The sequence below is a fragment of the Juglans microcarpa x Juglans regia genome, chromosome 8D, assembly GCF_004785595.1.
Source record: "Juglans microcarpa x Juglans regia isolate MS1-56 chromosome 8D, Jm3101_v1.0, whole genome shotgun sequence".
In the NCBI taxonomy this organism is placed as follows: Eukaryota; Viridiplantae; Streptophyta; class Magnoliopsida; order Fagales; family Juglandaceae; genus Juglans; species Juglans microcarpa x Juglans regia.
The window spans coordinates 20,618,800-20,642,552 of NC_054608.1; the positions used below are offsets into that span (position 1 = coordinate 20,618,800).

Consider the following 23,753-nt stretch of genomic DNA (forward strand, 5'->3'; position numbering starts at 1 on the left):
GCTCCCCTTCCCCCCAACTGGATTCGGATGAGAGGGTTTTTTAGAGAGAGACGGTCTAGTTTTTACAGAGAGAGAAATTTAGATAACTTTGAATGCATGGAGTCTAGATTTAGCTTCCAAGGGATGTTGGTGGATCGAAGAAGGGTTTAGAAGCCTCGGTAGTAGATTTTGCTTCCAAGGGATTCTGCAAAGAAATGAACTAGCAAGCCCTTTGCAGCGGGTCATCCAATCTCACAAATTAGAAAATAGTAGAAGTAGGTATAGAATTGGTGGGGGCATGGAGCAAGGATGAACCAATCACTGTGTAGGGAAATGAGTAATGCTATAGAAAATTCTACGTACCATATTTTCATCTCACTAAGATGAGGTGGTATTCCTTACCAACTTTTGAATTTTTCTTAAAAAAAATAAATGATAATCCAAGGTTGATAATTGCGTCACATTTTACATAATAGAATGAAAGTATGGTACGTAGTATTACTCTAGAAAATAGTAAGGCAATGATATATTGGCATTTGACAACAAGCCCTTGCTTTTCTGTGGAGGTGGACGATTGGATAGGTCAACTTGAACTTACAGTACCTGCTATAGGCCTGATGGCGAGTCTAGGAGAAGGCTCTTTGAAGGGAAAAAAAAAGGTTTAGGAAGCTTAGAGGTACTTCGAGGCAGAAAGATGTGGGTGATAAACAATGCCTAAAACTGTCCTCAAACTTGATTATACTATATAGGATACGAATCAAGGTACCATCAACATTTAAATTGCATTCCTCTAGTTTAAACAGTTCTGGAATCATCAAAATAGGTTATACAGAATCTGAGAGTTTTATAAGCAGATAAGCTACTTGGGATCTCTTCCTTACCCAAGATACCCAAGAAAGAGATCCTACACTCCGAGGATGTCCACTAAATTGGCTACATACCAACGGTCAAGTTCGCCTTTAGACTGGATACCGTTAGGGGTGTAACTGGTTTGGTTCGGTCTGATTTTGGACATATTTTAGAACCAAATGGGTATACATCAGTTTTGAGAATTGAAGAATCGTTACCGGACCAATTCATCATCAAAACCAGAACTTTCAGTTTTACCAGTTTTGGTCCGATTTTACCGATGTAATTTTAATGATGAGAACCTCACAAAGTTTTCTAGAGTAGAGAAAGATGGCAAGAATTGTGCCCAATTATTTACGAAATTAAAAATACATATTTAATACATATGATCAAATGTGTAGAAATATATTTATTAAAAAGAATATATATTATAATTTATTATGCCATGAGATGTATTTATCCTTGATATATATATATATATATATTTATATGTTATATCAAATGTTTTAACTTATATTTAAATTTATAAAATTAGTTTTATGTTATATCAAATGTTATTAGATTATTAGACATGAATAATAAAATTTTAAAATTTGATTTTATATTAATTAGTAATTTAGTATATAAAATAAAAAATCATATAAAAAATATTTTATATATAATATAAAAAACTATATATATAATATAAAAAATTATATATATATATATGAACCGGTCCGGTCCAATGTTATAAATAGCAAAAGTGGAACCAGACCGGTTTTGCAAAGTTGGAACCAGTGCCGGACCGAACCATTTTTTTTTTTTGGCCCTAAATACCGCTCCTAAAACATAGAGTAAGCACCACATGTTGCAGAAACAAAACGGTTGGCCTTGCATATTAATGGTATCGTCGACTAATAGCAAATGAGAGATGCTAAGCTTGGTTCCAGAAAACCGAAAAACTCAATAAAGATCCCTATGCTCCATGACAGAAATCATCTTGTTCAGAGCCTAGATCTATGATAATAACAAATAATAAGGGGAATAATGGATCCCCTTAATGTATAACCTTGAAAGCTGCAAAAAAAAACCCATGGGGTAACTGAAGATGTACATTGTTTGATCCATCCAACACCATTTCTCATCAAACCAGCATCTTCCAGCAAACAAAGTAGGAAACCCTAATTTACGTGATCACATGCCTTCTCCTGACTTGTCGAATCTTAACCTACTATCCAAACATGTATAGCAAATAAGTTTGAACTAATATAAAAAATGATCAATTTCGATGAATCTCCTTAAAGGATATCTCCCTTTCCTTTTGGAAAACTAATGGACTTCGTACCAGAATATCTGTTCACATTGAGGTTTGACCAGCTACATTACGGCTCGGTTTGGATACACAAAATCATCTCATCTCATTATTACAACTTTCTTAAATTCTCATACAAAATATAATAAATAATTCAACTTTTTCAAATCTCAAAATACAAATAATATTAAAAAATTATATTCTAACAATATTTTATTCAACTTTTAACAAAACATCTTATCTGAATTGCGTAATCAAACAAGGCTTAATTGATTCAAAAGGAATAGCCACACGAGGCAAAATAATCCCACCATAGTGTCCCTCTTTGGACCAAAGAATCGAACAAATGATATCTACCCTAAAAGACAAATCATTGAGATTTGACCAGCTAGGTATCTAATTTTGGTAAAGTGTCCAAGAGCAATCTAAGACCGGATTTCTCATAGCATAACAACATTTCAACCATAATTCTGGTGGAGTCATCAGAGGCCTAGATTTTAGGCTTTTCCAGTAGAATAGCAGCGCAAATAACATCATCACCCTTAAACAAATAAGTTTACAGCCGATGTCTGTCCACGCTTAGAAAGTGATAAAGAACATAAGATGGATCTAATTTTATATAGTATACCTTGGAAGGGAAAAGTACTCGCTTATCATGAAACATTACAGAACAAGCACAGTAGATGCTGAATTACATTCAAAGACTAATATTTTTATTACTTGTCTCGTCACAATGAACAGATGTTGAATATCATTCAAAAAGAGTGAAACCTTACATTACTCATCCAATGACAACCTAAACATACCCAGATACAGAAAGCCTTCACATCATCAGTAGACCCACCTCATCATCTACTTTTGTTCCTTTTCGGCTTTTTGCTCCTTTTCAGCCCCAGTGTTGCTTGGTTTAGGGATTGGCTGTATTCTCACATAAGGTTTCCTAGTCAACGTCTGTCCTCTCAGAGCAGCAACATAACGGTCATTTGTATCCTCTTTCCGCTGCAGCTCCCCAAGGTATTCTGCCAGTCTCTCTCGATTTGCTTTCCCCATCATCTGGTTCACAGTTTCAAGCAACCAAAATGTCAACATGTTTATCCACTTACAGAGTGAAATGCTTAAGAGAATCAACCCCAAAATTGAAATGCACCTCAAGTGAACGAGTCAAATTATTCAGTCAGAGTAATGGTAGTGAAGACTTAAGTATAAATGCTTCATGATAAATTATGGATATGTTTTTAGAAGGAAAGGAAGAGGCACTAGTTGAGGGTAGGGTGGGAAAATCATGTGTACCTATATTCTACAAACTTAAACAAAAGACGAAACCAAATTTCGGTCACGTAATAAGGAATCTACCGTTGTAAGTTTTAGTAAACCAGTAGCAAACCAGCGCAATGCACAAGAATAGTTGAAGTTCTTAAATAAAAAATAATCTAACTAACTTAAAGTTAAGATATATTGAGGCAAGTTAGCATATCTTGAGTTATTATGCAATAAATAAAACCTTTAAGTGAGCACCATTGTAAGCCCCTTGATCTCCAAAATTTGGTCGGGCATATTGGATTTTTCTCCCTTCACTCTCCTTATGTTTATATGCTAGTGATGAAAAACCACAAACTTCAATTAAATGGAAAGGACCAAGAGACCTATAGTGTGCCAAAGTAACTCTAACCATCAAGAGTCATAACTTATATGCCCTTTAACTTTCTCTAAAATTCATTAACATTTATGAATCAATTGGTTACTAAACTCTTTTTTAGGTAAATTGGTTATAATAAACTAAAAAAGGCATTGATTAAGATAAACAAAGGATATGTGTCAGGAAAATTAAACTACATTATTAACATTTGGGAAATGTAACACCCTGTCCCCCTAGGTTTAAGAATAACATCATTTTTAGAAATCTAGGGAACCCAGAATGCTACTAACATTTAAATCATTTACGTAGAAGCCTGGTATAAAAGATTCCATAACTAAAACAAAAAATACTTCATTAAAATTTAAAAGAGACTCTGCGGAAACACTTGTTTAAAATCATTCAAGTCTCATGTGCTTAACAACATAAATTTAATGACTGAAAACATAAAACTAAATATCCCATAAACTGCCTAGGCCTCTATTTCATCTACCGGAGCCAAGTCCCATTGTAACACCCCGACCCCAAAAGTGTGATTTATTATTATTATTATTATTATTATTATTACTACTACTATTTTAGGGTTATCTTTATTGTTATTATTTTATTAGATATGTTGGGGATAGTAATTTGTTTTGAATAGAATTTCTCTACCATACGCCTCTTTTATCTTTCTGTTTGGTCTGGGAGTTCCTGATTTGAAATTATCCCTAACTCAAACACTTCAAAACTCTAATATCCTCTCAAGTGTTCCTTTCCTTGTGGGAGTAGTTTTCCAAAGTTTAGTCAAACTCAAACCCCTCCAGATCACTCATGATAGCTTCCTACACCTCATTTATAAAGCCCTTAGCAAAAAAACCAAGAAACCTTATACACAGCCACCGTAGCAACTCCTGCAAACCGAGAACCCACCTCCCTCAACCAAGTCAGCCACCTTGCTGGAAACTACCACAGAAGCCGCCGATGGTGGGTTTTTCCCCCACCTCGACGTACGTCGTCGCCGTTTAAGTCTTTCTTGTCGTTTTTCCTTCTGTCGTTAATGAACAAAGTTGCTGGGCGTTGTGGCCAGCCACCGTCGATCACTCTAGAAAACGTCGCACAACCTCTCGGCGGCCACAGAGATCGCCGACCAGCCCAACCTCGCTCCTTTCCTGTAAGCCACTGTTGTCCGCCACCCTCCCCTCCCTTTATTTCTGTCAATCTTGACAGCTGCCCTCTCTAAGCTCTCTCTCTCGCTCTCTCTCTCTCTCTCTCTCGGTGTCGCACCACCATAGGGACCCGCCAGTTTCGTCGCCGATCACTCCCAGCCACCCAAAGCTGCCGTCGCACTCAACCCTCTCTCGGTGAGCATCGCACAGTCTCCTCTCCTGTAAGCCCGTTTTCTCTCTTTATTTCTTTGTTTCAGTTCTCCCAAAATGCCCTTTCTACTTGGCTGAGTTCTATTGGGGCTGGGCTTAGTTGTAACTTGACTGGTTTTTAAATCTGGTGGGCTTGATTTATTTCAGAAACTGTAGTACTAGGACAAGTGGGTTGATTTCATGCGGGCTTGAGGTTTAAGATGGGCTGATTGTGTTTACAAAAATTGTTTTAGTAATATTACGCGGGTTGTTTTCTCTAGTTGGGGCTGGGCTGATAATTACGTAGGCCAAGTTCTTAATTGAATAATTATGAGCTTGTAGACACAATTTTTATAAAAGGTATTTAAAGGATTTTAAAGCATATATTATGGAGTTTATTATTTTAGTTAAAATTCCATTATACGTATTTAATTACGTAGAGTATTACGACACGTTTTACTAGAAAATTAGTAACATCTAGTACCTCCTATAGGTAATGCGTTACAAGTTGGAAATCAGGAAGCAACGCTGAGAGGTAAATAGTATGATCATACAAATACATGCATACTGTGAATATGATTGTTATTATTGTTATGTATACATATTATTGTTATGTATGAAAATATGATGTGCTTATGATGGTTATCTACGTTACGCTAAGAGACAAGTCAAAGTTAGATTCCTTTCACGATCTTGATGAAATATGAGATTATGCTTGAATGAATGAATTTGTTTGATTGATTGAATGTTACTAAGATCATATGAAAGTCATGAGATGTTCATGTAGTAATTCAAGTCAAGTATGCCATGTAATAGAATAGCCAGATTATGCAAGCCATGCTCATGTAACACTTAGATCATGTATGCCATGTAGTACTTAGATCATGTGTGCCATGGAATGTTATAAAATGTTTAGATCATGTTATGATTATGTCATGTTATGCTATACCATGTACAAGAAAATGCCATGTTATGCTATGCCAAGTACAAGAATATGCTATGTTAAGGAAGTTCATGAAGCTTAATGAATTCTCATTGTTCATGTAATACCTAGATCATGTATGCCATGTAGTACTTAGATCATGTATGTCATGTTCATGTAGTACTTAGATCATGTATGCCATGGAATGTCATATAATGTTCAGATCATGTTATGTTATGTCATGTTATGTTATGTCATGTACAAGAAAATGTCATGTTATGCTATGTCATGTACAAGAAAATGCCATGTTAAGAAAATTCATGAAGCCTAATGGATTCTCATGCAATAAGAAAGATAAGAAGTTTTAAGACAGTGCCACGGACTCAAGCGTGGTTAACCACAAGTTAAGTGAAATACGGACTTGAGAGTGTTTCACTCTATGATTCAGTTAAGTGGAACACGGACCCAAGCGTGTTTCACTCCATGTTACTCAGTTAAGTGAAACATGGACCCAAGCGTGTTTCACCCCATGATTCAGTTAAGTGGAACACGGACCCAAGCGTGTTTCACTCCATGATTCAGTTAAGTGGAACACGGACCCAAATGTGTTTCACTTCATGTTATTCAGTTAAGTGAAACACGGACCCAAGCGTATTTCACTCTATGATTCAGTTAAGTGGAACACGGACTCAAGCGTGTTTCACTTCATGTTATTCAGTTAAGTGAAACACGGACCTAAGCGTGTTTCACTTCATGTTAAAACAAGATAAACAAGTTATTATGCATTCACGTTACGTATTTGCCATGATTATGTATGCTTCCACTCTTGTTAATGATGAATATATATATACCATCTGAATTTGTGATGATATGTATATGTATGCAAAGTTTTTCAGAAAGTTATGTTACGTGTATGCTTGTGAATCTGTGATGGTGTAAATATGTTATGAAGAGTCTTCAAAAATTAAGTCCATGCTAGGCCAGATTATATTTTATGGTATGATGTGCTACTTACTGAGTATTCGACTCATTTTTGTTTGTCTTCTTGTTTTGTTCCATGTTTAATTCTCGCAGATGATGTTTATGACGATGCAGAGCTGGATGGCCAGGAGTAGATTTAGTACAAAGAATTAGGAAGGAATAAGTGTTATTCACACAAGAATTAGATCTCTTTTACGTCATTCATAAGATTAGTTTATGTTCTTTTACTTTACGTTCAGTTTTCGAAACGATTATGTTTAAATCAGTTTTAACATTTTATCGCTTTTCAATAGATGAGGTATTTCAGGATATGAATCTCTTTACCGGGCATTATGTTATGAATGTTAGTAACATCTCTATCCTATGGGAACGGGGTGTTACACCCATCCTGCAGTATCTTTCTCACAATGACCATAACCTTGGGTGGTTAAAACATTAAAAATATAAAAAAATGAGTCGAATACTCAATAAGCAATACATCACACAGTAAAAATAACATAAACATAGGGTTTCCTTGCAAAACGTGCATACTTAATACTTATACTAACATAAAGATGTAACATGTACTATGCATAACTCATTAAACTTGTCTTTTCCTTTCTTTAATGACCGGCAAACCTTAACCCTCCGTGTGCAGGATTGTGCACCAGTTTCATTGCTTGAGGCCACAAGGGGAACCGCTTAACTTATCATAACATACTATGGTGGACCACGTTAGGTCCGTGACTTGCACATCCACCTATAATTGCATTGGTACCATGTAATCTTATGACCATTCTTAAAGCTTATTTCATAACTCGTTTTTAATCTTTCTTTCTTCTTCTTCTTCTTCTTTGTTTTTTTTTTGTTTTTTTTTTTTTTTGTGTGGGAACCTCTAAGGCAGGGCCCTTCGGACCCACCCCTGCAGAGTAAACTTCGGTCCCATGCACCGCATCCTCAGAAGTTTCCCTATACGGAACTGGTTAAATCGTTGACTTTTCACCAGGGGGTGTGGCCCCAAAGGAATGTTTGCACCCATGAAGTGTTGAACCTTAGACCTTGAAGGGAGTGGTACCCCAAGACCAAAGCCTTCACCACTTGGGCCAACCCCTTGGGGTTTTGTGTTTTATCTTTCTTACCACATGCATTACCACGATGCATGCAAAACACATAATAACATAACTCATTGTAGTCATAAATGAAAACATATCATGATGCATGTAAAATGCATAATAGCATAATAACATGACATTAAAGTCACTTCATCATATCATAACTCGGTACGTAAAAAGGGGTTTTCAATAAAGGGCCATACATACATAATACACTAAAAAAAAAAATTGTTTACCATCCATGTAAGGGAATGATCATGCTACTCGCATAATTTAGAAAAAATGTGTGACATCGAAGGGTATGATCATATTACTTTTATAATTCTGTATCTCAAACTAAAACTCAAAGATCTAGATGTTGGCTATCATGAAGGACATAACAGAAGCATTGGAAAATACACCCACCAAGAGGATTGCACCAGACCCCCTTTTGTCATTTAGGACTTCAACCGCTGGGTCCATAACAAAATAACAAAATTATATGTCAAACGCTTCTCAAACACCGCAAAAATCTAGAATTTTTCATTCCCTCTAACCGTACAAGCTAGAGCATTAGAGACTCAGAAAAAGAATATTTGCAGAAACTCCTTCCTCTTCTAATTGAGTTGTATTATCGTAGAGCCTTAGGTATAAAAGTTGTACCTCAGGGTACAAGATGTAAAATCAATAAACCAAAATGGCGTATAAAATATTCTGTCCATTTGGAATTATTCTTGGAGATAAAGGGTCACCCATTTGTTCGTCTTCTGAGGCTACTTTGGATTTCGGTTTGGGTCTCTGTTTCTGTTTAGGTCTCCCAGATATGTTGGGTCCTTATAAATGAAAACTAAATAATGAAATTAAAGGTGAAAACCAAAGAAAGGAAAGAAGGATGTACAGATTGACAGAAAAACAAAAAAAAAAAAGTGCGTACGACTGTTTCTGGTCGGGGATTGTTGCGGAGACGGGCTTCGAGCTCAGGGTTGCGAGAGTTGGTGAGCTGCATCACGGCGTAACCGATAATCCCGGGGACGACGCCGCATATGGTGGCGAACGTAACGAAGAAGGGCTTCGACTCCTTTGTCCTCCTCACGAGCCACCTCCATGTCTCGCTCTTCTCCCACAGTATCGACATTCAATCGTCTTCTCTGCTCTTCTGTGATGAAGGACTCGACAATACCATTCTAAATTTCTACGGGCTTTTTCTTCGTTCACTTTTTCATTACCGAGGCTCGACAGCTTCCATGGGCCTGTCTTTGTAAGCGAAATAGCATCACATTGTTTTATTATTATTTATTATTTATAAATTACGAATTATAAATTATAAATTATAAATTATTTTTTATTTTTTATTTTTATTCACAAATCATTTATGACTGATGTGAATACAGAAACCATCTTAACTTATCTCATCTCATTATTATAATTTTTTCAAATTTTCATCCAAAATATAATAAATAATTCTAGGGATGGGGAGCGGGGGCCTGCCCTCCGCTACCCAGCTCCTGTCTGCCTCGCTGCATGAAGGACTCATCTCATCTCACTATCTAAATGAGGCCTGAGTGAATCCTCCACTGATTAGGTCAAATACTAAAGTCAAGTGTTACTCATAAATGGGGTTAAAGTTACTAATTGCATTGTATTTGCTATTTCTTTTTTGTTTGTAAATATTGGCTGATTCCTTCTAAGTTGCTTGCATAATGGTGCATAATCAATTATGTGTCGGAAGATACCTCTTGTGGTAAGTATGGTTGGGCAGATGGTAACCTAGCTAGACCCATCCCGCTTTGCTCAAATGGCCAACCCATTGGACGACTGGTACATACGATGGAGTAGGTGGATTAAAAATGAACATATGAGTAATAAGTTAGGTGGCGGGTGGGATACCCACTTATTCGGTAATCTGCCTGCCCACACCCACTATACATCCATATAAATAGAAAGAGACCCAAATCACTTAAGCCTTCAGCCACACTCACACTTATCTTCTTCTTTCTTCTTCCTTTGCTTCTTTCTTCTTCTTCCCCATTTCTTCTTCTTCGTTCTACTTCTCTTCTTGTTTCTTATTCTATCTCAAAGACCCATACTCGAGGTGTAAAGGTCTGTGAGACAAAAATCTATGGTCATAGTCATGAATTTCTTGAGGAAGGGTGTAACACTCCATCCCTCTGGGGCTTGTAGAGCTAGAGGACCGGATATCACCAACATTAAAACATTACATTTTTACATCAAGTATAAAAGATTCCATAACATGTAATAAAGAAAGATTGAGTACTTGATTAAAAATAAAATCTATAAAAAATACTTTGTTAGAAGCACTTATTAATAGAAATATAAAAAACGTCTTGTGCTACAAGTTCATTGAAACTGTAAAATAAAAACCAAAGTCTTTCTCAGTACCTCAAGTCTCATTGTCATTGTCATCCCCTGGACAACATCCTCGCCCTCAACATCCTTGTAAACTTCCTTACCCGTAATAGGAAAGACATAAAAAGAAAGTAAAATGAGTCGAATACTTAGTAAGAACCACATCATGCAATATACCTAATATCAGCCTATGGTTTTTAGTTGACATAACATTCTTGAGAAAAATATTTCCTTACAACATACATAAACATTTGCTTCCAAACATTAAATAAACATTCATTTCCTTAACCTCAAAGCATTAGCATTCATTTTATTAACTTCATCCTGAATGGTCGTTAGACACTGTTAATCCCATTTGTTAGGGTTAGCGATCCTTACGGTCAATGGTTCTTTCCATGGCTACCAAATAAGAATCTAGCTTCCTTAAAATGAGTCATCACTAGGTGCATTGCTAGTGATGCTTTCCAATGATGCAATCCATCCCAACTTCATGGTACCGTCTTTACTGTCATATGACCCATTCATTAACGTCATCAAATTCATGCAGTCATATCTTTTTCATTTTTTTTTTCCTTTCCTCTAACCTTACTTTTCCTCACCTTGCAATTTCTTCTTTAAAATACATAGTCATACTACATAGTATTCAATCACATCATCATACACGTTGTTCTAAAATCATATGAAACTTCCTTCATCCTAAATAGGGTTCATGAAAAAGGGCTTCCAACAAAGGCTTATACACACGCGTGCACGCACACACGCACACACATGTCTTTATAAACAATTAATACGTATCTATAGTTATAAAAGAGACCTTAGAATTTACATAAAGCAATGTGTAGAAAAACATGACCAGAGTCACTTACCTCAGTCTTATATAATAAAGTTAATAGTGTGTGTCTCCATGCTTTAAACCAAATCTATAATATTTTGACAACGGAATAAGCATTCTTTACCTTAAACAATACAGGAAATATGCATAATGCACTAAACCTAAGGGTGTCTCAGGACATTTAAGTTCCTTGGCCTACAACTTTTTCCTCACCTACTTTGCTCTCCCAACACTTTGCTCGCCTACACATTGCTCGCTTAATACTTCTCGAGTTACACCTTGCTCACCAATCAATTGCTTGTTTAATATCTTGCTCGCCTAATGTCTTGCTTTTCTAACACTTTGCTCGCTTAACACCTTACTCGCTTATCACTTTGCTTGCTTTTTCTCGCCCAACTCTCCTCTCGCCTTTCCTCGCCCAACTCTTTCCTTAATTTTAACTCGAAAATTAACCATCACTAAAAAAAAAAATGTAAACCTCAGTCACCTACTCGTGTAACTCCACTCCTACACACAACTCTTACACTAACTTTCCTCATTTCATTCCCTTTCCCAAATCTCTAATCTCGGATCCTAAAGTCTGACCAAAGGTCAACATGTGAAGGGAGGGAAATAATATGAATTTGTGAGTATAGGGAAAAAAACTTATTGCGGCGGTGTGTGTAGATGTGGCGTGTTGGTGTGGTGGCTTTCCTTCCTATTCTGGTGAATGGGTGATGATTGGAAATACCAAGGCACGTTTACAAGGTGGCTCAGTACGGTAGTTGTGCATTAGGATAGTCTTTGTCTTCCTCTATTTTCAGTTAGCAAAAACAAAGCATATGCAACATGATATGTGTGTGTTGTGTACATGTAATTGCAGGGTACTGCAACGTGAAAGAGTTATATTGGTGATCCTTAAGTGGTGCACGAACAATATTTAGTGACGCTTGAACATGGCGACTTCGTAGTGAAATACAAAATCTGGGTAAACCTTGTAGCATTGTTCTTCTAGTGAGGTTGATATGGTCTTGCAAGTCATAGTTGACGCAAGGTCTCTAGTGATGCAACAGTGAGAAGAAGAAGAGGAAGAAGGAGAAGAGAAGACGAAAGTGAAACGACTGGAAAAATACTATAATTGATCGTGAAGGAAGAAGAGATGTATTTATAGGATGAAGGGTCGACTGGACATGCGGCGTTAGACATCCCATGCGTTACGTTCATCGATTACTCTTACAACTGGGTCGGGTCTTTTGAGATGGGTACGTTCGGGTTCATGGTTATGGGTCATGGTTTTGAGCCTCCCAAAGGATATAAGTCTTGGTTCTAAGCCCTACTCTAACCCACCCTTAGTCACAAAATTCACACACTAAATTCTCTAAGGGTCCGAGACTCCGAATTCTAGTTCTCTTCTAACTAATCTCGATAAAATAATAAAAACATAATTTACGTATAACATATTATTATTAATCAAGACAACCATTCATACAATATAATAATCTAGTGCTATTATTTATAGATATCTGGGGGTTACAAAGGGATCTCTTGATCTGGGCATGGAGAGACACAATCATGGATCACCATGTGTAGGGTTTGCCTCTTGGCTAGACATGGTTTGAATAGTTTGAGACTTTTTCATTTATAGATGCCTTCAAATGATTGGTTGAGCAATCAACTCATCCATTGAACACGTGGGGCAAGGAACAACTATCGGTGGGGACGGGTGGAAAAAGTGTCATCCTTCCTAGATGGGAATGGGGTTAGTAGGTAGGGGAGTGCCACATGATGATGTCATTGATTAGAGAGGGTGGATTTGTCACATGTAGGTTACATGTGTCAGTAGTTAAAGTTTAAATTTTTCTCATCATTTTGGAAGCTTTAGGCCTTATTTGTGACTTCCCCGAGTTTAGCTTGGGATTTGACCAACTCTGAAGTGTTGGGACATACATCACAAGGTTATCTACCCTCGTTCATGACAGATAAATATACAATACACATAGCATGTATATAATAATATGCAATATTTGCAATGAAATAATTTTTTTAGCAATACTATGTACCAAATAAGATATATCCAAAATATCCAAACGTATTTCATAATCTTAAGATAACAAACGTTCAAAAGTTACAGTGTATGTCCAAAAGATCTATAACATCATAAGTACTAGAGACAGTGCTCCTTAAGTACATGGAAAGACTAATATAACTACTAGGCTAGTGCATCGAGTAGCTCACGCAACTCGACCAAGGAAGACAAAATACTATAGATAAAACTGAGCATTGAAGCAATGAGCTCCGTGCCATTACGTTGCCGCTTAATCGACCTCCTCCGTTTGACCTTCTATCGCATCTCCTGGTTCAGTTACATGATCAACCATTCTGAGGGGAATGATAGTTGGAACTTTTAAGTGAGATTTGATTACAAGTCTCAGCAAGTTAACAAATAATTTTAACTAACAGTGTATCGATGTATGCATGATAGTAAAAACATGAATGCTAACTTGAACATGCGTGAACATGACATGACTTGGTAGTTAACATGATGCAAGCTAACATGACCTGAACTGACGTGAACTGAACATGATGTGAACTTGAAATTGAACTGAACGTGAGCTTGGAATCTTGTTCCTATAATAATTGTTTAATTAAACATGAACTATAGATACTATACAGGTCCCTTTGAGCCATGTGCCCCAGCCGATACCGCATCACATCACAGGTATCTATATCGGCTGTGAGTACGTTAACATATGCATCACACTATGAGTATTTGCACTTGTTGCAAGTACGTAATGTATGCATCCCGTGACAGGTGTCTGTGCTAGGGACCTCGGTCTAGTCCTTAAACACTATGTTGTCCTCGCCTTGGTTCTCCTTGTGATGACCGATTGTATTAGCCCTCTTGGTTGGTCTTTGGTCAATAATGGCATTGATAGGTTCCTAGGTTTATGAATGTATGGTGTTTAGTGATGGAATTGATGATAATGATGAGTTCGGGTGATTTAAGTGATGATTCGGTGTGTTTGATGCAATGTAGAGCAACTTGAAGGTTACCCTTGATGTTGCCACCACTTGGATGATGTTCAGGGTTGGTATGGTGAAAATAGGCTAGGGTTTGGATGTGGCTAAGAGAAATTACGAATTTGGAAAGAATTGGATTAGGGTTAGAGTGTAAGATGAGTTGCTAGGGTTTGGAAGGATGTGGATGAGTGAGGTTAGGGTTTCGGATTAGGGTTGGCCAGCTTTGGGGTTTGGTTATTGTGATCCCTAAAATATAGGATCAAATATGGAAAGGGTGATTCAGTTTTGGCAATGGGAAAAAGATCTTGGTTGACTAGATGGATTGAAGGGTTTGAGAGATTTAAGGGATTGAAGATGAGATAAAGATTCCTAGAATCAAGGGATGTGATTGAGATGAGTCAACTTTCCTAAAATTAAGGAAGTTGCCGAGTGAGGCTCTTTAGAGGTGGCTAGGGTTTATGGAAGTCAATTAGGGTTCCTAGAGTTTATGAAACCTTATATGGAAAGTGGACTTTCGGCTAGGTCAAGTGGGGAATAGAAGAAATGTATTTTGGGGTAATGTCAATTATGGAAAGTAGGGTTGGCAATGAGATAGGTGTGTGAAGTGTTTGGGAGTTGGGATTATGCAAGAAAATATATGAACACCAAGGAAAATTAATGAACACACATGAACATTCAAGAACCAATGATGAACAACTCAATACCAATTCAAGAATTAAACAGAGATGAAAGGAAACTTCTCATTTATTGGATAAACTTGAATCACATTATCCACGAATTTCAAGGTGATGAAACAAAGATAGATAAATGGACAACACCTATTCACAACTTGCAAGGTGTTAATTCTCTCCTTAGGTTCACGAATGTCACCCAAGTAGCCCAAGTGCATATGCATCGTCAATATGATCTCAAGAACAAATAAATCGTCCACAAAGGAATTTGCCAAAAGATCTAAACTAAATGACAAAGAGTCCTATTTATAGTGATTACAAAGTAAAAACCCCCAAAAGATCCCTTGGAAAATACTTAGATAAAAATAAATGAAAGCAATAAAATAGTCTTGCAATGGCCATGGTGGCTCATGGCATGCAATGGCCCATGGATGGGCTAGTGTGGTTCATGGCCCACGGCTGGGCTAGTCTGGCTCATGGTTGTTGGTAGGCACAACATGGCACCGTGCACGGCATGTTGAAGGGCATGGCATGGTGCCATGCGTGGGCCTACTGGTGGGCACGACATGGTGCCGTGCGCTGATGCTGATGGGCATGACATGGTGTCGTGCGTTGATACTGCATGGCCCAGGAAGGTGGCCTGGGCGTTGATGCTGCAAAGCACAGATTGGTGTCGTGCACTGGATGGCATGCCACTAGCCTCGCCTGCAAGGCACGGGTTGGAGCCGTGCGCTGGATGGCATGCCTGCTGAGGCATGCCACTAACCTTGCCCGATATGGTGCTGTCGATTGGCTGGCATGGGCCTGGGCACTGGGGCATGCGCTGTGTGCTGGGCGTGGGTGCTGGGCATGCCATGGCAGGCATGGCTGTGGGCATGTCAGTGAGGTTGTCCTGGTATGTCGGCGACTGTGTTAAGGGCTTGCCTTGGCATGTCACTGGGCATGTCAGGGGACTGTCTTGGCTTGTCACTAATAGCGTCAAGGGGCTGTCTTGGCATGTCAAGAGTAGTGTCAAGGTGTGGCCCGGTGCCACTTTCCTTGGGGTTCTGACAATATGCACCTACACGAGTGCATATAACATGAAATTGAACTGTGGTTTGGCACCATCGGCGTTGGTGTCTGACTCGCTCCGGCAACCAATTACTTAGGCCCCATTCGAAGGCTGTTGAAGGTACTTTATCAACCCATAGAATTTCATGCTAGTTTAAACACTCTAACATAAACAATTGAGTTCTACTAGAATATTACCCCATCCTAACACTTGGGGTCGTGATAAACATAAAAGATTTAACTAACTTGAAAATATTGTTTTCGTGATGAACTCTAAACTCGATACACAACATGGCGTGAAATGAACGACATATGACATAACTTGACATGACGTGACGTGTACATGAGACAACTGATATGACATAACAATGGTGCATAACAAATAAACATGAGATAATTATGACGTGCAACAGTTAAGAATGGCATAACGTGGTATACGTGCACCATATAATTATGTACTGAAAGTAAATCTGGTATGAAATAACGTAGCATGTACATATATATAAATAACATAAATGATAGTTTCTCTTACCACCATACACATATAGATACCCTGAAAGTAAGTTAAAGGCTAATATACAGTGATCGTAGCCTGATGAGTTAAAGCGCGTAATAACGATAACTATAAGGAGACATTTCTAAAGGTGAGAAACTCCTCGCTAGTATACTTAGAAATATAAAATCACTAACTTAAAGTAAAATTACCATTTTACCTCTCTACTTGTAGGAAAATGCTATTTTACCCATAACTTAAGTGTTTCATATCATAACTCCAAAACTCACCAAAATTTACTGTTCTCCTGTAAATTTTGTCACAAATCCAAATATCTAACTAGAGAAATTTAAAGCACAACATAGTAATAAGAACCAAGCACAGGCCGAATCACACAAAGGTTAAAACTCTTGATTTTTGTTGCAATTCTTTCTAACTCCAACTTTCATGCTAAAACATTAACAAGACACATATCATAAAATTCACAATTTCTTTCATGCAAAAACATCAAGTCTTTTCACCACAAAGAACAACCCTTGATATTCTTGGTCTATCCTCTTCAAATCCACTCTAAGAACTCCATAAGTTCAAAAACATATTCTTAAAATGATCATAAATCAATCCTAAGAAATAGCATGCTTGAACAAACAAATCAAAGATCATAAAAATCACAAAACATCAACCAACATAATCAGTTTGCACATTTACTCTAAAACTATGTACTACATGTTTTGGTCTTTGATCAACCACTAGACCTGAATTTTCCATGAACTAAACCATCAAGAAACAGCACCATAACCTTCATATTTAAGTACTAAAAATGATCTAAGTATTAAACTCAAGATTACATGGCAAAAATTGCATAGAAACGCAACACAACCCGTGAGCCTCAAGTTTGTATTTCAACCAAACCTTAACATGAATAAAAATTCATTCCCTAAAGATCACAATCATAAATCTTCAAAATAACTTTCTAACACATATATCAAAGTTCACTCATGGTAGTGAAAAGCTTTCTCAAGAAGCCTTGTATAGGTTGAGCTTTTTGGTGGTCCTTAATGGGCCTAAATCGATTGAGCCTCATTTGGGATTTCAATAGGCTTGGTTTGAGATTTTGGTTTCTATTAAATCCAAATCTAATTTTTGTTGGTCCAATGAAAATACTTTGGTATAAAAGAATGGATAAGGGTGTAATAACATGGATTTAAATGGTTAATAACATGTGAAAGTAATTTAATCAATTGATTAAACATTAAGATAAAATCAGCTTCATTTAGGATTTGGGAAACCATTTGGGATTTTGATTTCCACAAGGTATTTGGGACTTCAATTGAGTTTCAAATATTTGATATTTCACTAGGATTGAAACCCTTTTTGGTTTGACACAAAAATGAATATTTGGATGGAATAGTATTTGACAAAGTGGAATAATCACAAAGCTTGAATTTTTCTTCATTTACTTCACATTTCCATCTCATAGTTTTTCTTGGTATCAAGTGTTATGTACTATTCACCAAGTGTGGCTAAGATCTTTCTAAATGTTGAAATGAATCTTCTCTAGACTGACTTGGACATTCCACTCTGTGATTTGAAAACGACTGAAGTGCGTGCCACATGGCGCTAACACAAAAATTACTATTCACTCTAAAAATGGCGAAAATAATATTACACCATAAAATCCTACAAAACTAGGAGTGCACTTCGTTTCAAGAATTTCAACTCTTAAGTGCCCCGAATAAATCGAAACGCTTTTCTGAACATCTATTGTTAGGAAAAAGAAAATCATTTTATTACACAGTAAAATTCTAAATATTCTCTGAAACTAATGGAGGAAACTATTTCTCATTCTCACACTTCTAAGTAACTCAAATAAATAAAGTCGCTTTCTGACACGTAATTGGGTAAGAAACTATGTTGACATATTAAAACCTACACGATTGCTTGATTCGTAAGACCGTTTTAGGATTTTCACAACGTTCTTAAAGCCTAAAGAATTCATCAACTGAATTTATGGCAGTCTGTTACATTATTTGAGTTTTGAACCATCTAATGTTACTCTCTTTATTTATTGTTAGTGATAAATGTTAATTTTTTTTATTAACAAACATTAAAAGAGGCAAGATCATAAAGGTTTAAAATAAAATTGGGGTCTAGTAATTGGATGGGTATAGAGTTGATGTGAATGCTTTCAATTAAATCGTTAGAAGTAGCTCATTTGCCAGCTTGGTTATGTTGTGTCCAATATAGTTGGCACTTTTATGTATTTTAATAGCTCTATAAGACTTTATGTCTTTGAGTTTCCAACTAATGTCTTTAATTATGAATGTTATTATCCAATCAACTACTAGTTGCTCATTCTGAATGGCCGTGATAACTTTTAAAGAGTCTCCTTCTAGGAGTAGATTATCCAATACAAGCATTCATTCATTGTTGACTACCATAAGGGCAACTATGGCTTCTCTCATTCTTAGTACGTCTTGGTAGCTTCACGCAGTCCAAATACGAAGAAGGATCTTTGTCATTATGGCATACAATTGCTAGCATTTGGTATCCTTCCCAAACATTTACTTCGTAGTTTAGCTTGAAGGGGTCATGTGAATGAGGCTTTTAGGCTTCTTCTTTCCTCATACATGTTGATACTGACTTCTATTCTTCTTTGTGATCTTTATGGGTCGTCTTTACTGTATTGATCCAATTTAGCACATTTGTCCTTTATTAATTGTGGATGATCATGATCCATACGAGTCACATCATATCCATTGCAATCCCTATAAACAATAAAAATTTTCTTGCTTCATTATGGGGAATAGCAAGGATGGGAGTGAGATTAAGAATGGTCTTGACCTAATTCACAATTGGGCTTCCAGTAAACACTTGCTGTTTATAGGCAATCTAAGAATAGGTGCTTTAAAGCCTTCAATGAGGAGTTGCAAATGGGGCATAGTAAATCCTATGCGACTTACAATTGGATTCAGAGACCTTTCCACCAAAGTTCTAATTGGGAGATCAAACATGTAACTTTTCAAATAATCAAGTTTAGTCTCTAATGGATTTGAGTCGTCCAAAGTGTTTTCCACTCCTTCGGAACAAAGGGATTGTTGTTTTGTAAACCTTCCATTTGGTCAAGTCGGTGCGCTAATCTAAAAAGAAAAGACTCTTCTCTTATTTGGTGTCCATTTTAGCTCATCTTTGTTAACAACATGAGTAAGGTGAACCTTTAGAATGTTATTGACCTATTCATGGTAAAACAAAAAAACTTCTAACCATGGGCCAGTTGCATTTTCACAATTATGAAAGAATAAGGTCTATTACTTTTTCATCAGTGTCTTGAGTCATGTGATCCTCTACAGTTTGTAGTCTGAAAAATTTATATATAGTTCTTATGTTATGAATATGATTTAGATGCCCTTAGTGACACTAGTGCACAAAAGTATAAATCATAATTACAAACGAATTGATATATCTCTTGCAAAAAGGGTGCTTTCCTGGTGCGATTTACTTTGGTGTGAGTTTCTTCTTGTCGTGTAGTAGAACTCGTTTTTCTAATCTGTATTAGTTTCAGTATTGTATCTTTTGTGGCGCCCCCGACCCCCATGTAAGGAAACACGGGAATCGAGACGCCAGGATGATGACAACACGGTCACGCATCCTAACGAAAGTGCCAAGTGTGTGTACATGCAACAGTGTACAATAAACAACGCAGTGGATAAATATAAATAAGTCAACTAAGTACTAGAATTTTTTAATACAAACTAACATAAGTAAAATGATTTAAAAGAGTTATATAGTCATCCCAAATAAAATATAATACAAGTCTCAAACCAAATACGAGTGATATCAGTCACTCATCGGGCGGAGCCGAATCCTTAGGCTCACCCTCATCCTCTTCTGCATCAAAATCGGCGTTACCATAAAACGGTACCGCAGGTAAGTATAAACCAAATAACCACGAGATAAAAACATATTAGTGCAACTAACATGCATGTATATGAAGAAATATGCATCAGATCCAAAAATATCATTTTCCCCGAAAATGGATATTTTTCAACACTCGCCAAAATCCTATTTTGGCCCAAAAATAATAATCCGTCATTTTTCCAGAAAATGACCCAAATCAATAAAACATCATTTTCCCAGAAAATGAATCACATAAAAATCCTTTTATTCAACACACGCTATTTTCCCAGAAAAGAGCTCATTAATCCATTTACCAATGCACCATGATCTCCCCTAGGGACCATCCACACGTCCTGGCTACGCGATGCCCAGTTCCGTGCCTAGCGCGTTCGTGGCCAAGCATCCTCTACACAACGAGCGATGCCCAGTTCTGCACCCAGCGCATTCGTGGCCAAGAATCCTCTAGCCCCCGCCAGTAGATGGGCCATGGAGTCGGCACGAGACCATCTCGTCCGATCCCGTTGTCGCCCAGCGACAACCCAGGGACGTCACTCAGTATATTCCGCACCCGAGTGACCAGATGAGCTCCACCGAGATAATGTCCCATCTCGGCTTGGGATCGTGATACACACGCACCCAAAAATCTTTTAACACATGAAAACCTAGTTTTCAATAAACACATGAACATGAATGCAATTACACGAAAACTCAATTTCATTTACAAACATGATCATGCGTGCAAAATGCCATGTACATGAACAACACCATACCAACAACCAACATTGCAAACCAAACACACAACAACTCCGTCTACAATCCATCCGACCCCCGAACTCCTCGGACTCAGTCCGGCATAATCAACTAGATCACAATAAAATGAGTTAGCGCAAAAATATATTTAAATCACGATAGTTCTTTGGAAAAATACTTAGAGTGCTATAATATAATTTTTGAAGGATCACGGAGGTGCAAGAAGTGGCGACACAGCAACGTAACAGTGCAAAATGCACTGTGGCCGTTCAAAAACTCACTTTTGAACGGAGACAAACCAAGACCCGAAATTGATAGGGTAGGGCTTAGGGATGTCGGTGAAGCTAGTGGTGGTGGTGGTTTGCCGTGGGTGGCGGCATAGAGGGCGGTTTAAGACAAAAAATGCCCAAAATGGAAATGTTGGTAGATGTGCTTCATTGGCGGCGGATCGGAGCTAAGGATGGGTGCATTGGGTTGCTAGGAGGTCGATGACGAAGTGGTGAAGAAATGGTGGCCGGAGGTGGAGCGACGGCGGCGCTGGAGCTCAAGATGTACCGCGGCTTTGAGGGGTTCATGGGGGCAAAAGGCGGCACGAAAGGGGCTGAGAATGGAGAGGGGTGGCCGCCGGAGGGAGAGGAAGAAGATGGGCTGGGCGGTGCCGGTCACGGCGGCGCGGCGGCAGTGGGCTGGGTGAGGCAACGAAATGCACGGGAGAGAGGGAGGCAGCGCTTTGCGCGGGAAAGAGGCAGAAGAAAAAGAAAATGGAGAGGAAAAAAAAAAGGAAGAAGAAAAGAAAAAGAAGGAAAAAGAAAAGTGGAGAGAAAGAAATGAGGTCCAATCCTCACATCTTGGGTCACAAGAATGATCCAACGAAAAAAATTTTAAAACAACAAGTCAATTAAAATAATTTAAACGTAATGGTAAAATGAAAATAAAATAATTAAATTCAACAATCAATTAATTTAAAATAAAGAATAATTTAAATGCATAACAATAATTAATATTAAGAAACATATCAAATTTAATTTTCACAAATTTAACAATCATAAAAATAAACCCACTAAAAATCCAACAATTTTAAAATAAGAGAATAAATTTTTGAATTAATAAAAATAATCATTCAATAAAAAATACACTAAAATACAGGGTGTTACATCTTTTGATCAACGATTTGTTCATAGTACTTGCTTTTTGTTGTTGGTTCTTTTATATTGTCTTCTTGCTGACACTGTGTGGAGGACAATATTATGAAAAAGGTGGAGAAAACTCTCCTCTCTAGGAGTTAATTGCAAGAAGTTACTATCGAGGATAATTGGATGAAAGAAGTATCATTTAAAAGGAAGAATTGTCTTTTACTAAAGTTATTGATGGATAAGTACTATAATAAGGAAGCACTCAAGTCTCTGATGATAAATTTATGGAAATCGATGTGCAGAGTGTCTTTTACAGATGTGGGATATGATATCTTTATGGTTATTTTCACTGCCAATAAGGATAAAGAGAAAGTTTGGCATCACAACCCTTGGTCTTTTGGTAAGAATTTGGTTATTCTACAGGAATTTGACAGTGATTTACAACCATCAAAGATAAGAATATCTCATGCTTTTTTATGGATTTGCATCTATGATTTACCTTTCCGCAATATGTCTAGGAGAGATGGTCGTTTAATTGGACAATCTATTGGGGAAGTGGAGTTTTTGGATGTACAAGAGGATGATGTTTGCTAGGGTGAAAATCTGCGTACTTGAGTGAAGATTAATGTGCTTGAATCTCTTCCGAGAGGGAAACACATAAATATTGGTGGCCAAGAACCCATTTGGTGAGTTTTAAATATGGAAAGCTTCCAAACATGTGCTATTGTTGTGGTTGTCTGGGGCATAATGAAAAATATTGCTGCTTGATAAACAAAATTGGCAGTTAAACAGTCGTCGTCAATTTAGACCTTGGATTTGTGCTTCAAAATTAAAATAACAATGATTTCACCCTCCCCTTTGGAGAAGCAATCTTTAAGAGATTTACAGGAGTCTAATCCAGTTATTCATCGAGATAATGTATTCTTACTGGTGTTGGAGAAGGTGATGTCTTCTAATTCTGGAAGTTCACGTTTACCAAAACAGTTATTTTTAGATGCGAAGAAGGTGGGGGAAGTTGTGACGATTAATAACGAGAATATTCAAATAAAGCATAAGGGCCTCCTGAAGCCTTCCACTGGGTCATTGGGCTTTGGTTATATATTACAGTCCAAGTCACTGCACGAAGAGGGTCCATCTGCACAATTAACCAGTGGTCTAGGTCTATTATCCCCGGTAAACACTTCTAATGGAGCTCTTGGGCTATCTGATACGTATGATAATGCTCATGGTCTCTTTGATGAACATGATACTTGGTCTCTCTTGTCGGTGGTCCTTGAGGAATAAGATCTCGATTTTAAAGAATAGGGGTGTAGGCGTGAAGATTTCTAATGTTGTGTCTGAGTAGTCTGGTTGGACTAAACCCTCTTGAAAGCGTCAGAAATAGAATCCCAATTGTGGAGGTGACCTCTCGTTGCAGTTAGTGGAGGAGCCGACCATCATGAATGTAACGACCCAAAAGATTCTTTTGACCATAGAGAATATCGTGAAATCCTGAAAA

The 23,753-nt window shown here is 37.4% G+C and overlaps 1 protein-coding gene across 1 annotated transcript; it reads right to left on the reverse strand.

The window, feature by feature from the left end:
* Window positions 1-2,706: 2,706 nt before the first annotated feature.
* LOC121243588 lies at window positions 2,707-9,278 on the reverse strand. Its single transcript, XM_041141719.1, has 2 exons — window positions 8,997-9,278; window positions 2,707-3,172 (listed from the first exon to the last, which is right to left on the reverse strand). Exons 1-2 carry the CDS (start codon window positions 9,195-9,197, stop codon window positions 2,972-2,974), a joined length of 402 nt encoding a protein of 133 aa, XP_040997653.1. The 5' UTR covers window positions 9,198-9,278; the 3' UTR covers window positions 2,707-2,971.
* Between the last annotated feature and the right edge of the window lie 14,475 nt (window positions 9,279-23,753).

Coding starts and splice junctions, on each gene's coding strand:
- LOC121243588 (XM_041141719.1), bottom strand. CDS start 9,197: ATGTCGATACTGTGGGAGAAGAGCGAGACATGGAGGTGGCTCGTGAGG. Junction 3,173..8,996: donor ATCCCCGACCAGAAACAGTC/GTACGCACTTTT, acceptor ACTGTGAACCAG/ATGATGGGGAAAGCAAATCG.